Below are 16,090 nucleotides of genomic sequence, written 5' to 3'. Positions count from 1 at the left end.
GTACACGCGTAAGACGCGTATACCAAAACTAGTATATATATATATATATATATATTGTGGGACCATCTTATTTTTTTAAGTAAAAAATGTATTTTTTTTTTATATTTCACGTCAATATTAGGGGTGATACTAATTCACTTTAAACTTATTAAGGATAAATAATTATAAATTAAGTTTAATGACTAAAGTAAATTTTCGTGACAAGTTAGGAGGATAAACATGCCTTTTCCCTAAATATAATATCAGTCATACCATAAAAGGAGGTATAAATAACATAAATACCGACCCTTTTGGAAGTAATTGTACTCTCCCATTTTTTAATTACTTTACTCTCTCTCCCTATTAATATACATAACATTCTATGACATATACATAGCATTCTATGTATATGTTGGGTTTTTGTAATATGTTTAAGAAGTTAGATTTTTTGTAATATTAAAAACACAAGTTGTGTATTTGTGTAATTTTTAATAAAAGGAAGGAACTCCCAAAGATTGGGTTGTCAGGTTGGGCTAATCTTAAAGCCCAGATCCGAAGCCTATCCGCATTCGGACCCATTATATATGCAACACACATACATTATAGGGTTAATCAGACCCCTCTTCTTCCAAGAATTAGGGTTTTAAACTTTACTGTTAAAAAGAACTTAACAAAAAATGGACATGATGAAGAAGAGAAAGCTTGAAGATAACGGCGTTATCACCGACGCGAGTGTCCCCGTTTCGGTCTCCGTGCCCGTTACCCTTACAATTGAAGACGCCCGGAGAATCCTCGAATCTGTTACACCTGACCAAATGCTGGAAATCTTACAAAACGCCGTCGTTCGTCACGCCGACGTTCTTGATCAAGTTCGAATAATTGCCGATAGAGATACAACTCAACGAAAACTCTTCGTTCGTGGACTTGGATGGGAAACGACAACGGAGAAACTCCGTGGGGTTTTTGGGAATTACGGGGAGTTAGAAGAAGCTGTCGTCATCCTTGACAAAGCTACGGGGAAAAGTAAAGGGTATGGGTTTGTTACGTTTAAGCATGTTGATGGGGCGTTGCTTGCTTTGAAGGAACCGAGTAAGAAGATTGATGGGAGGATGACGGTTACGCAACTTGCCAGTGCGGGGATACAAGGTGGGCCAGGTGGTGGAAGTTCGGGTAATCCGGTGGATGTATCGTTGAGGAAGATCTATGTGGCGAATGTGCCGTATGATATGCAGTCGGAGAGGATATTGCAGCATTTTGCGGTGTATGGGGAGATTGAGGAAGGCCCATTAGGGTTTGATAAGGCGACGGGGAAAAGTAAAGGATATGCTTTGTTTGTGTATAAGACGGCTGAGGCTGCGAGGGGTGCTGTGGCTGATCCTGTTAAGAATATTGATGGGCATTTGGTGAATTGTAAGTTGGCTATTGATGGGAAGAAAAGTAGTAAGCCTGTAGTGGTTGGTCCAGGAGGTCAGGTCGAAGGGCATGGTGATCCGATGGGACCTGGACAATATGGTGCGCCAACGCCTAGTGGGATTACTGGTTATGGTGGATTTTCAGGGCATGGACATGGTCCTAATTCGGCGTTGGGTAGTGGAAATGGTATTGGTGTAGGTGTGGGTGGTCCTGGTGGTTCATCTTATGGGAACCAATCTGGGATTGGTGGGTATGGTTCAGGGATTGGCGGTGGTCCATATGGTGGGGGCTCTCATTATGGTGGGCCTGGTTCGGCCGGATATGGCGGGTTGGCGAGTAGTGCTACTGGAGTAGGTGGTGGTGGTTATAGCGGTGCTGGGGCGTTGGGAGGTGCTGGTGGTGGTTTACCCGGTGCTGGTAGTGCATTAGGTGGTGTTGGCCGTGGACCTTCCATGTATGGGCTACCCCCAAGCTCAACTGGGTTGCCCCCGGCTGATTATCCACCGCCACAGGGTTCTCATTACAGTTCTTATAATCAACCTCACGCTCTACAAAACCCAGCCCCTGGGGCATCAGGTGCACCTAGAATTGCACCTGGGGGTATGTACCAGGGGATGCATTCATATTACTGAGGTAAATTTATCCCTCTCCCCCTAAATTTATCCCTCTCCCCCTCTCCATTTTTACGTGTTTGTTTTTCGATTGTTTCTCTTTGTTGTGATTGGTTCTCTGTGGTGCTGTCGGATTTGGTTGATTTTGGACTTCTGGTTACTTCTGTTGGTACTTCTATTGGTTAGTCCCTTGAGTAGATTGGTGTCCAAGTATTTTTTTCCCCACCTGTATGCCTTGCATTCTGCTGTTTTAAGTATTCTTGCTTGAAAATGTGGGGTGTATGCTTGGTTTGTAATGATTAACATTTTTGTGACCTGCCTGTATAGTATGCTTAATTTTTAATGAGTTTTGGTGGAATATGCTGAGTCTATGATCTGGTTGTGGATATACTTAATGTTCAGCGATCTTTCTGGTATAAGCTTTTACTAAGACTAGTTGTGATAAAAGAAGCGAAGAACCACAAAAAATTTTTCCTTAATGTATTTCGTGAAATTTGTTTTTATGGGTGTATGGTTGATTCACATATATTTGGGTTCTTTGTGTTCTTGAACTTAGTGAGTACGTCTTAATTAGTGTTTGTTTGTAAATTTTAGAGTGACATTCTGCCTTAGAGAAAGGACACACATCACTGAACACCCTTCTGTGCATATTTTATTCTAGTGGATGTCTATTATTTTTTCTTGTAAATGGAAGTCTGTTTGTTTCTTTCCTTTATTTATTTTTGTGCTATCAGTTCAAGTGACAAAGGCAGAGGGACTTGTGACTTAGGTCACAGGTTCCAAGCCTATGCAAACTTAGCTTTGTATTTAAGTTGGAGAAAGGTAGAGGGGTTGACCAATCATCCCCCGACTTTCTAAGGTTGTGTTGGTCCTAAAGGATACCCTAGCCTATATGGATTTTTCTGCTTAAAAAACTATGTGCCCATCGTCCCTCCTCCTCATAATACTCAGCATGTCTGAATAACCTGCATTCAGGGGCGTGTAGGTTTTCCCAATTGGAAATTTTAGCTTTGCCTTCCTTTTTTTTCCTGGATTTGTCTGTCAATGTCTGTGATCATGGACTACTCTCCAGCTTGTTTAGCTGTAAAATTCATGTGAATTCTTTGTTTGAAGTTATTGCTGTCCTTGATTTTCTAGTTTTCCCTCTTTTTATTTGGGCTGTGGGTATAAGGAGAGGAGAGATGCAAGTATGATGTGTGATGCGCAGGTTGTTGTTTTACTGTTTTCAGCTTGTTATTTTTGAAGGTGTCTGTAGAGGCTGTGTCAATTTGTACAATTGATCTGTGTGAAATAATCCAGATTGATTAGATTGTGATTGTGATGTTGTCCGTCTTTTGATGTGGTGTTAATATTCACAGATTGATTCGATTGATTGTTGTTGCTGTTGTTGTTGTTGTTCTTCTTCTTCTTCTTCCTCTTCTAGATAGTTACTGTAATGTTTTCTTTCTTTTGATGCATTGCTCTTAATCCCAGATTGATTCTCTCTGTTTTTGTACTGTGCTTTTGCGTTGCTGCAAAGCTCAACTACTGTAATATTCCTTTCTTTTGATTTCACTTAAGATTTGTCTTATTTTTGGATGTGGAATGATATATTGAGTTGTGAATGGATGTTTGATTCAGGTGTTTTGACAGCTTGGTGCAGCTGCTTTTAGTGGTTCTGGATGAATGCAGATGTTTGGTTTGATGATTTTGATTTGCTATTTACTTTGGCTTCTGCATTTGTGCTCCTTTCTGATTTCCTTCTATGTTGTGGTAGTCCAGACGTTTCTTCTTTCAGGAGCCTTTGTGCTTTTTGGAGTTCTAGTTGGAGTTTCTATTTGGATATAAATGTAGTAATGTCTTTTACCTTTTGAGACTTAGAAATGATGTGCTGTATTGAGAACAACTTTTAGATTGCTGTTGAAGCTGCTGAAACTAGTTTCTTATGGTATTTGGAAAACCTCTGTTTCTTACATTTTAGTTGTCTGAATCTTGAATTCTTCTTTTGTGCCTTTTTCTTTTGCCAATCACTTCATTCTCTTGTATGCGTTGAGGCATTGGCCTTTATGTGTGCTCATTTGCCTGCCTCGTTGTGCAATATATGTTTGTCAATTACTTTTGAGATTTGAAAGTATGATTTGGAAGGATGAGTTTGATTAATAGATATTGGGTTATTATAATCTTGGTTACACAATTGATTTCATTTGTGAAACTGGATGTGAGTGCCATTTGAGTCCGTCGTTTTGCATTTTTTGGGAGTCTCCCGAAGTTGTGTCTGGTGAAATTTTATTTCGCTTTGATTGTTGGCTTGGGTATTTGAGGATGTGAATAGCCCTTTTCAGTGTTGTGATGGGCTTATAGAAATTGATTTTTGGGTGCTTCCATGCTGAAAATACTTTTGTTTAGGATACATCTATGGTTAAAAGTGAGTTCTTTTCTGATGTGGTAATTATGTTATTGATGTAAATGGGGGCTTCACTTGTATGTAAGCAATTATAAAAATAGAGAAGTTCGTACAAATTATTCATACAAAAGTATAATAATCTATGGATCACTCTTGTGATCTATACTTATTTGATTCTTTTTGGTCCTCCAAGAGTTTAAAAAGACGATGTGATGTTTTAATGTTCATTGCAAAATAAACATGATCTTATAGTATGTGCAAGTGAGTTTTCAATCCTTTTATTAGGTTTTCGGATTGCTTTCTTAGAACAGGGCATATGAGTGCTAGAGGAGGCGTGTTCCATGCTTTACTTCTTCTTTTCCTCCTAAATTCCAGCTTAAAGAGAAGTTGATATTTTCCCACCAACTCTCCTGGCATAACCCACGAGTTCCAGAAAGATCCATGCTGTACGTTCTGGCATTGCAAAATTTAATGGTTACAACATCTCCTCGACCTTTGCACATATAGAATGGGCTAACATAAGTTAAATTTCTGGAAAGGTTCTTTCTTTTAGTATATGACTTGTATATACTGGGTTTTCCTCCAAATTGTTGATGAAATTATTTACCCTATTATCAAAAGAAAAGTTATTTTTCCTTTTCTAAAATTCTCCGTTGTAACTTATAAGGGTGGTTTCCACACCATGAGCCAAGCAAACAATGCATACCTTTTTCATTGGAAAAAGCCGTTGCTCTGCCCTTCACTTTTTTTAAGGTGTTCTAATCTGTCAATATGCGTAGCTCGAATCCTTGGAAAATGTGGCAGAGTGCTCGTCAGATCTTGATAACAATCACATAGGACTGAAGAACTTGATAAACAAAATTAAGAATGAAAAAGAAATTGCAAAGCTTAAAAAGCAATTTAAAAATGAAAAAGAACCGAAAGTAAAGAAATAATAAATTCAAGAATATGTTTCTTGAATTAAATAACAGGTCAAAAATTCAAGAAATAATCTAGAGTTTCAAGACAAGTCTAAATCTTGAAAATCATTCATAACAACAATTAGCCTTTGATAGAGAATAATTGCAAGAATCAGATTATAGGTCTCGACCTCCTTACAGTGACAAAGAACAATGATAAGCCAAGACTTATCGTCTTTTTGAATACCTAAGAGTAATCTATGCTTTGAAAAAATTGATAGCTACCTAGGAAGCACAACTTTATTCAAGGACAAGGAGGAAGCTTTGGAGTTGCTAATGACGAAGAGCTCACGGGTAAAGGAGATGAGTTGATTTAGTACAACAAAAAAACAACACACCCAGTGGGAAGACAGAGTGAGGTCTGGGGAGGGTAAAGTGTACGTAGTCCATACCACTACCTCATATGAAGTAGAGAGGCTGTTTCCAATAGAACCCCGGCTACAATTATTTTAAAGCCCAAATTGAAGTATAGGAAAAGATAGATTGTGGCCCAAGAATCAACCTTTGGATGAAGTCCAAATTGGTCAGCCTTTAGGACCGATTTAGGCTCCTAAAATGTGCCAAACTTTGTTGCCCAAGAAGCCTTGTGTGGATCCACATTGTAGCCCTTGAATAGGGCTTATTTGTTGCCCAAAGAAGCACGAAACAAATCAACTCAGGAAAGCTTTCATACTTGACACAAGCTTAGGGAGAAAAGTCAAACTCGGGGATGATGGATTTGTCCCTCTATTCTTCTCCACTTAAATACGAGGCTTAGTTTGCTTGGTGAAGTGCTTGAACTTGTGACCTAAGCTTCAAATTGCCCAACCTTTGGTAAATCGGCTAATGTCGGGGCTTGGGGCACGAAAAGTTAAAACTTGCCTTTATTCTTTTCTGAGTTTTTTGTTTAGAATTATTGTTTCCTAAATCGTTAGGACTATCTTTTATGTTAACCCTAAGTACGTATGATGATTTTATTTTCCTTTTCTAGGAATGCTGAAAGCTATTTTCGAGGATGTTGGTATTGCTAAGAAAGGAATCCCATAGATTTCAGCAATCTTTCCTTGTCTCTCTTAATTTTTTGGGTCAAAGAAAGGAAATAACTAGATAACTAAAAAGACACTTTCAAACAGAAACAGAAGCGGCCAGAACATATAAAGATATGCTCAAGACACTTTCAAACAGAAACAAAAGTGGCCAGAACATATAAGATATGCTTAGTGCCTCAGATGAACATAGTTGAACAGAGATGAAAATAGGCCACAATGATCCAGAGTCTTGTGTGGAATGGGTCGAAAGCTCTTCTGAGTGGTTTTACAATTTGATGTTGTTAATCACACCTTGCAGTTGAAGGATGGACTCATACTTACGATACCCTGTCACTTCGCTACTTTTTTCGTCTTTAAACTGAAGCTTAAGAATTTAGGTCGTAGAGTCAAACCTGTCCTTTTTTTGTTTATCAAACATTTCTTTTTTAGAGGACTGGTGGCATGGGGAGGACTATTACGTAAAGTCAGTCTTAAATTTGTTAGTAACCTTGCAAGTATGGTATTTTCAATATTACAATGTTTCTATTTTTTCAGTCCCTCCGCATGCCAAACTCATTTTGCCTTTGCAGGTTGGTTTATAAAATTTTTGGCATGTAGTAATGTACTTCACATTTAGTAGAGTGACACAGTTAGAGTGGGAGGGATAAGGTGGTGATTAACAGATTCCCTTTTTCTTTGGGTGGAGAAGTGTCTTCTGTTGAGAAAAGTTAAACACCCTTCATTACTTTTTGTAGATGTGTGTGTATATTACATATATATACATATATGAAGTGGTGATTTCTTGTTAACCTCGTATTCATATTGAAATGGAAGTGTTTCTTGGTTGAAAAGTTAAAAAGCCTTGTTATCACTTTTTGGAGGTGTGAGAATTGGTGATATTTGATTAAATCTGCATGCATATTGGAATATTGAGTGGTGTGTGTGCTTTCTAAATAATTTTGAATTCGAGTTTTATTGGAATATTGAGTGGTGTGTGGGGTTTCTAAATAATTTTGAATTTCGAGTTTCCCAACTTGTTAGGGACTGAGGCTTAGTTGTTGTCCATGCTTGGGTGCCTGGATTGATATTTAATTTTGCACCGAGATCAGAATTGCCACCGAGTCGTGCAGCTACTAAAGTTTTACATTGTCATGAGTTTGTCCAGTGCCAATTTGTCTTCTTTTAGATTGTCCATCATAATTCTCCCCTTTTAAGGTAGCCGGGGGTCTATCGGGAACAACCTCTCTTTGGAGGTAGCGGTATGGACTGCGTACATTCTACCCTCCCCAGACCCCACTTTGTGGGAATACACTGGGTCTGCTGTTGTTGTTGTAAGGTGAGAATTATTTGTTTTTATTTGTCAGGTTCCTCTGTTGTGAGCAGCAGTTAACTATAGGTCTTTCCTATGTTTGAAAATGTGGATGCTATACTAAAAAACTGTTTGTTTGTCAAGTACTTAAATTTCATACGTTTGTTCACGATTTTGGCTGATATAAGGCGAAATGATCAGACCTCCCCCAAATCAATTGAGATTTTGTGTCAGTTACCTTCGTAAAAAAAAAAACAAATCAATTGAGCTTTTGTTGCTAACTTTCTGTGTTCTACCTAAAAGTTGAACCAGTTACAAGCTTGGCTGAGGGCTCTCGCAACCCTAGTCAGCACTACTACTGGTTTTACTTCTCAATATTCCATTAATAGTTGTATGAGCAAGATTGCTGGGTGTGTGGTTAAAGATGTCCGATAATATGGTGCATCATTTGCTAATTATATTCATCATCAAGTAGACTTTTTGTTCCAGGGGGTCCATGACTCGGACATGTGATGGAAAATCTTTTGTATTACATGACTAAAGCTGGACTTTTTTCATTTTTCCTTTTTAATCTCAAAAAACTAAAGCTGGACTTCTTCAATACTCTGCTGGACATTCTTTTTGTCTAATGCACTAAGCATTGATCATTCTTCTGGTGTTTATTACTTACGTGCATGTAGTCACTCGGAGATGCTTTTTTTTTTTTTCCTTCCCCATACGCGTCAGTAGAGAAGTTATTTTTAAGAAAACACTGCTGCTATTGTACTTGAGGCCTTAATGGGACACCTCATTTTACCTTGGAAGCTTTTCCATGAAATTTTTTGTATGTTCAGCTGTTCTCTATGATTTGTAGTTTTTCAGCACGTGATAGTTTCTCCTGTTGGGGCATTTCCTCAAGTAGTTCCGCTTTTGCACCTAAACTGGGAAGAACGATAAAACAGCGTCGACTGCATTTGATAATGAAGACGATGTTGTTTGTCAAGTTGTGAGCTGCTCCATAATTGTAAGATCAAAATGATAGTAGTTAAGAGTGCGTAGAGGGACCAAATCTAACCTCCTGACGGATTAAAATTCTTTCTTTCAAAGTTTTTTCTTTGATGTAATTATTTACCGGTAATTATAGTTTGATTTCATTTCAATTATTTTGTTTTACTTATTTTCAACTGGTAATTATAGTTCGATTCGATTTCATTTCAACTTATTTGTTTTACTTATTTTCAAACACACATGGTAATAAAACTTCAATTGGTTGGATATTAGTCATCACACGTCATATTCTTATCAAGGTTAAGGACATTGCGACACGTCTTGTTGTGGGTTAGGTGCAGGGGCACGTGTCCTTTGCGACGCTCTTCCGTGTTAGCCGATTACCCTGTCTGCATTCTCACGATGCGTCGCCCTTTGAACCTGCTCGTTAGCTGTTCGATTGCAAATGATAGAAATTAGACTTTTTGAGAAACGGCGGTAGTACGGACTAAAGATCCCAATATAATATATTCATAACATTAATATTTTATATTCTTACTCTATATCACTAACTCCAACTGATACTTGCCTTAGAAATTACGAAAAGTTATATATATACACAAGTTAACTATTAAATATTATATAAAATTTTTATTTTAAAAAGTAATTACAAAAATTTTATATTAATTACATAAACTTTCTTACTTTTATTCTCTCTCTCATCCTCTTCATACATACCAAAATAACGTTTTTTGCTCCATATTTTGTGCATCGTTTTTGCTCTATATTTGTGTTCTTTTATTTACGCGTAGAAGTAAGCTAACGTGATCTGGGGAGTTTCAAATTATTCAGTTATCAATCATTAACTGAACAAAGTTCACCTCCTTCATTTAATTTTAAGTTTTTTTTTGTTTCAACTTTACCAAATCAAATTTAGATTCAAATTTTTATTTGTTGCAGGTATGTACTCATCAAAGTATCAATTTTTTTAATTGATACAAGATCTAAACCTAATACACGAAATTAAGGACACAAGATGCAAAAACCAGCAACAAAAGAGAAAGAAAGCAACACATAAAAGAAAGAGGATAGAAATGAGAATGCATAAAATGAAAGATAGGTAATGAGAGACTGATTATCACTAATGATTAGCACAAGAAAGTGTATCAAACTTTCAAACACACTTCATCAATGGTAGTTCAAACCTCACTCGTGGACCAAAGGAATTCACACTCCTCAATCACACCTTTCTTGCCAATTGATCAACACAAGTGAAATCCATCAAATGTATTAATATCTCAAGCTTGGATGTTTTTTTCAAGACCTACACTAAGATGGCTTTTCCAAGCCCTAATTCATCAAAGTCTAATGAAAATAGAAGCTAAAAGGTCTATTTATACTATTATATAGTAATGACTAAAATGCCCTTAATGAAGGGTGCTCCTTTGGAGTGTAAAAGGAAGGTCTTAAAAGACCACAATGCCCTTAGTTGAGGCATCTATGTGATGTAGAAATCCCTCATCTCTTTAATTTGGACAAGGCTTTATAATGGTTCTAAAAGGTCTTCAAGCATTTGCAAATCTGAGACTTGATCCTTTGACAATCCGAAGCTTGAACCTTCTACAAGACATTATAAACCTTATGCTCTTTATGTTTGCATCATCCTCTCCATCTTGAAAGAAATTTGTCCTCAAATTCAGATCTTGCAAAACCAAAGAGAGAGCAAAACAAGCACACAATCCTCTTGGTAGGAGGGTTAGTATTAGTACCACACTTATATCATCGACCCATGGTTGCTCACACTTGACACAAACCCACATATCTTTAAAATTTGACATGAAAAGCTTTGTATAAAAGGGTATAAAGAAGTGGATAACATAAACATCAACAGGAATTGAGTATGAACCGAAACTACACCTTCCACAACTCAAAATTATTCCGGGGTCAAATGAAAGTAGAAGACAAGGGGTTAATCCGAAATGACCCACTCCTTTTACTAGGCTACCAAACTCACAATCATCATCATTCAAGCAAGGAAATCAGCCATCAAACTTACTACCTCTACATAATACCAATTCAAAATTAACATGGTTATCATCATAGGCAAAGAGGTAGTATAGGAAGGAATCATGTGTGAAGACATCACCCAAAGTGTTATCATCTACAAGAGGGTCACTTGGTCTAAAAAATATAGCACATAAGGCACAAAAGGATGAAATTAAATCAATTAAACACATTTGACTTCTTCTCCTCAAGTAAAACATCAACTTGGCATCCACAAGTCGGGATTTACTCAATTCAAGCACAAGTGTGTCAAGTAAGTATGCACATTTAGAAACATTATCCTAAGACGACAATGGCACTTTTGCCTTCGGGTTTTCAAGAATAATACTTTGCTTGTCATGTAGACCAAGCAACAAGATAGTTGTGCCAACATCATCATATCCACATTTTGCACCGGGGTCAAATGGAAAGAGTGGCCTTAGACATGGATCTAGACAATACTCTTTTCCCCCATAGGCTTCACCCAATCTAAAAGACCTACTCTCTACAATAGCATACACATCATCAAAGGCAAATAGAGAGTAGAGAAAGGTGTCACACAAATCAACTTCAACTATGGTGCCCTTATGCAAGTACTCACTAGTTTCAAGTTCATCACCACTAGGATGCTCAATATATGAAACACACAAAGAAGAAATAGATGGAATTTCTAAGCATGCAACGCTTTCTATTTTAAGAGAGTAATCCCCACATAGATATAAATCACCATGACCAGTAAAGGGATCACACAAAAAAACATGTTCACAAGAAAAATCACAATTTGGATTTCCTAAATATTCAAGCAATTCAAGGTCACCTTCACTCGATTGTGCCTTTTCTTAGTTTCTTTGAGCAAATCTATTATGGCTTTCATCATACAACATGCTGAAAGAATCATCTCTAATCCCATGATTAACTCCATCACTAACTTGATACTTATCAAACACACCAAACATATGCTCAAGTAGTGGGCTACATTCATAAGTAGGTTGATTATCATTCACATCCTTACTAGTTGTTGGAAACTCACATACCAACGTAGATTGACCTTGATTTTCACAAGGGTCAATTAGTGTGTGAATACTCTTATCACTTGGTAATGAAATCTTATGCAAGTTATAAGTGCTAGACTAGATGGACACAAATCATTCTTACGAAAAGAATTGATTTTGTCATCTAAAGGATCAACTAGTGCTTGCATACTCACAACAAAAGTTTGGTCCTTATTCAACCTAACAACGTAAAGAGTATAACAAAGGAAAGACTCATGCAATTCTCCTCCAAGCAAGCCATCAACTACATCCACTTGGCTACTGCTAGCCACATCAAGACATGCAAAATTTATAGGAGTGTAGGAGATAGCATTGTTACCTTTTAGCTCACATGAGGTATGGACTTCACCTAGGTTTAGATCATGGCAGCCTATTTGTTCCTTTGGGAAGCTCTCATTACAAGGGAGTTTGTCAAGAATTCTTCCTTGCATCACTTCTTTGTCATTTTTCCCAAAGTTGGAATTCTTAGCCAAGAGCTCCATTTGATCAACAACTATGTGTTCTTGAGAAACTCTCCTTGAATCCTCCGGTGGAAGTATATTATCTTGAACCTGCACACAAGGAGAATTGATACTAGGCAAAATGCTAGTATCTTGGTTAGTGGTGATTCAGTTTAGTGGCATGCTTCAATCATCAATTGGCGTAGACTTTTAAGATGCCGATGGAAATTTTCAAAAGGATCCGAGGTAGTATAAATACTATAAATATCTGCAGTGGATAATGTTGTTCCTTCCATTGTCAAGGTACCTAAAAAGAGCAAAAAACAACAAAGGCAAAAACCTACAAAACAAACAAATAAGTTAGTTCAAATAACCTCACACACTCACACTCAGATCTCACCTCAAACTTGGTCTCACAAGTGTTGAATACTTGGCAATACTTGGTAAGTGAGTTAAGTGGTGAATATGACTTGGTCCGAAATTGATTTTTGTTTGATAAGACTCAAATAAAAAGATGCACGGACTTGAACCAACAAACTACTACGACTTAAAAATAAGAAAAGCACACAAAAAGCGAAGACACGAACAAAACAGACTTAAGACTAATAATCAATCTAGTAGGTACTTACTAGTTTGCTAATTAGTGATAGAATCAACACAAAAGCAACTAGAAACAACAAATAGAAACTTAGAAATCTAATTTAGAACTCAATTTGGTTGTTTATATAGTGATGACATGGCAGCTTGTGATTGGACGTCACTTTTTCAAAATTTTCAATTCTCAAATTCTTGTCTCGGCCAAACAATACTTCGGGAAGGAAGAGAATTCATTTCGAGGAAAAAATATCCAAGTTTGAAGCCTTTTCAAGCTTCAAAATGGATTAGAAATGAATTGGTCCCTCTTTGTACTTGAAGATTCCTTTTGTCTTTGTTGTTTTCTTCTTTTGGCAAGACTAGGAAGCTTCTTGGAAATTGCCTTGAACAACTACTACACTCCCTTTCCTCCCTTTTCAATATCAAACAAGAACTTTTGAATATTCTTCTCTAACAAGATATGAAGATTGAGGAAGAACAATATGAATATTCAAGAGCTGACCAAGGTTTGACCACTAGGCAAATGAACCCCGAATTTAATTTTTCTTTTAGATCTAGGTTCCTTTTGCCAAGACAAGCACAACCAACACAAAATCAACCACAAATCACGTCACCAACACAAACCCAAAATGGATCTCACCTCGAAAAGCTTCAAACAAGTCACAACAATGTTGGATCTAGCCAAAAAACAACCAAATCTTATTCCAAATGTAGATCTAGACTCCCTAGGTGCTAAGGAACAAGAATCTAGATCTTGAAACTAAAAAAACAATACAAAAACATATAGACTAAGATTTAATAATCTGCCAAAACACCAAAATAGGTTTACAATTTTTTTGTGAGATTTTCGATTTTCTACACTCTTTTTTGTTGAGATTTTCTTAATAAGGACACTAAAATCAAGATTTAGGAATGTAAGAACAAACCTAACCAAGACTTTGATACCAAATAATACAAAATCTAAACCTAATACACGAAATTAAGGACACAAGATGCAAAAACCAGCAACTAAAAAGAAAGAAAGCAACACATAGAAGAAAGGGGATGGAGATGAGAATGCATAAAATGAAAGATAGGTAATGAGACCCTGACTATCACCAATGATTAGCACAAGAAATTGTATCAAACCTTCAAACACACCTCATCAATGGTAGTTCAAACTCACTCTTAGGTGGACCAAAGGAATTCACACTCCTAAATCACACCTTTCTTGCCAAATGATCAACACAAGTGAAATCCATCAAATGTATTAATATCTCAAGTTTGGATATCTTTTTCAAGACCTACACTAAGATGGGTTTTCCAAGCCCTACACTAAGGAAAAAAACTACACTAAGAGTAATACTCAATTTCAATTCATCAAAGTATAATGAAAATGGAAGCTAAAAGGTCTATTTATACTATTACACAACAATGACTAAAATGTCCTTAATGAAGGGTGCTCCTTTGGAGTGTAAAAGGAAGGTCTTAAAAGACCACAATGCCCTTAGTTGAGGCGCCTATGTGATGTAGAAATCCCTCCTTCTCTCTTCAATTTGGACAAGACTTTGTAATGGTTCCAAAAGATCTTCAAGTACTTGCAAATCCGAGACTTGATCCTTTGACAATCCAAAGCTTGAACCTTCTATAAGGCCTTGTAAACCTTGTGCTCTTTAGGCTTGTATCATCAATTCAATACCATTGTAAGAGTAGAATTTTTTCATATTTTTTCATATATTTCAAAGTTGGATTTTGTTCTGGTCCGAGTTGTATAAGATTACATTGTGAGTTGTATAAGGTGTACACATAAATGAGAAACTGTATAAGATTATATTATAACTTGTATAAGGTTTACACATATATGCGAAACCATTGCTTGATTTAGTGTATAAGATTACATTATACATTCTATTCTATGTATAAGATTACAATATACTTTTGTTAAGATTATATGAAAAAATGGTGTCAAATCTTATTCTATGTATAAGATTATATTATACATTTTGTTAAGATTACATTGTGAGTTGTATAAGACATACACATACATATGAAAGTGTATAAGATTCGTCCTTTATTTGTTTTGAAAGTCTAATTCTATGTTTACCCCTTTTTTTGTGTTTCTTAGATGGTTATTGAGAAGGTTTTATTTTAAAGTTTATTATGGGGTAGATCGTAGATGACTATTGAGAAATTTTTATTTTTAAAGTTTGTTAGTGGTAAAAAGGATTTGTTAATTGATTAGGGGTATTTAATTAGTGGTAAAAAAAATTGTCGATTGTTTAGGAGAAAATGAAAATGTTCCTTGTTTTAAGGTGCATAATTATGGAAGAAGTTTACTACTTTATTTATATTAATATTTGAAGTTTATCATTACAAACTAATTTCATGCCTCCATAAAATCAGGCGTTAATTGTGAGAGATAATAATGATAGCAGATTTTATTTTCATAATTATAGGCAAATCGGTTCACCTAGCTCATAATTGTAGTAATGTATAAGAGACATAGTAATGTATAAGTATTTTTCAAAAGATGGGAGAGAGAAAGTATAACCGGAATTCTATGTAATTACTTTCATAGAAGTTGAGATTTATGTTGTTTATCCTAGAAATTATTCAAGACTTTTGAGCGACGGCGGTAGTAAGGACTTAAGATCCCAATTTAAACTATTCATAACATCAATATTTTAGGGATCGTTTGATGTGAGGTACTAAGACAAATAATTCTGGAATAAAATAATAGTTTAGGAATAAACTTTTTAATGCATCGTTTGATTGGTAATATTCGGGATAACTTATCCCGAGACTAATAATAGTATCGGAATAAGTTATTCCACACATTTAGTGGTATAAGTTATTCCACCCTAATTTATACTTGAATAAAATTATAAAATGACAAAACTACCCTCAAATCCTTTGATTTTCACTTTCTCATATATACTAATGCACACCCTCTTTTAACAATATTTAATATTAGATCATGAATCATGAAGTGAAATCATGATGACAGAATAAGTTGTACTATACATAAAGTTAATTAGTAACACGACCTCTAACTTATGTCTATCGTAATGGAGAATAATTTTCAATTATTTGAGGAATCTTTGTTTTCTTAAGCACCTCTATGTCGCACATTAAACCCTATATACTACTATACATGACCTCTTTGTCTTGCCTAGCCAGTACTATGTAGGAGTGTGTATCGGTCGGTTCAATTCGGTTTTACGTATTATTGGTTTGGTTTATTGGTTTTCGATTTTTAAATATGTAAAACCAATAACCAACCAATAAGATATTTTCTTATCGGTTTTTGGTCCTTAACGGTTCGATTTTCGATTTAACCAATAAGAAAATACTT

General features: G+C 36.0%; 1 protein-coding gene across 5 annotated transcripts; it reads left to right on the top strand.

Moving 5' to 3' along the window:
• Nucleotides 1-553: 553 nt before the first annotated feature.
• On the top strand, nucleotides 554-8,800 carry LOC107842360 (UBP1-associated protein 2C). Of its 5 annotated transcripts, none has more exons than XM_016686153.2 (2): nucleotides 554-2,025; nucleotides 3,624-3,957. In XM_016686153.2, exon 1 carries the CDS (start codon nucleotides 657-659, stop codon nucleotides 2,022-2,024), a length of 1,368 nt encoding a protein of 455 aa, XP_016541639.2. In that variant the 5' UTR covers nucleotides 554-656; the 3' UTR covers nucleotide 2,025; nucleotides 3,624-3,957. The 5 variants fall into 5 exon arrangements, with proteins under 5 accessions (XP_016541639.2, XP_016541643.2, XP_016541644.2 ...); XM_016686157.2 differs by lacking the exon at nucleotides 3,624-3,957 and adding an exon at nucleotides 8,515-8,800 and having other exon boundaries at nucleotides 556-2,025; XM_016686158.2 differs by lacking the exon at nucleotides 3,624-3,957 and adding an exon at nucleotides 6,316-7,904 and having other exon boundaries at nucleotides 556-2,025.
• Nucleotides 8,801-16,090: the final 7,290 nt, after the last annotated feature.

The sequence above is a fragment of the Capsicum annuum genome, chromosome 9, assembly GCF_002878395.1.
Source record: "Capsicum annuum cultivar UCD-10X-F1 chromosome 9, UCD10Xv1.1, whole genome shotgun sequence".
NCBI classification, from domain to species: domain Eukaryota; kingdom Viridiplantae; phylum Streptophyta; class Magnoliopsida; order Solanales; family Solanaceae; genus Capsicum; species Capsicum annuum.
The sequence above is the reverse complement of the archived record's forward strand: the minus strand, read 5'-3'. Positions and strand labels throughout refer to the sequence as shown.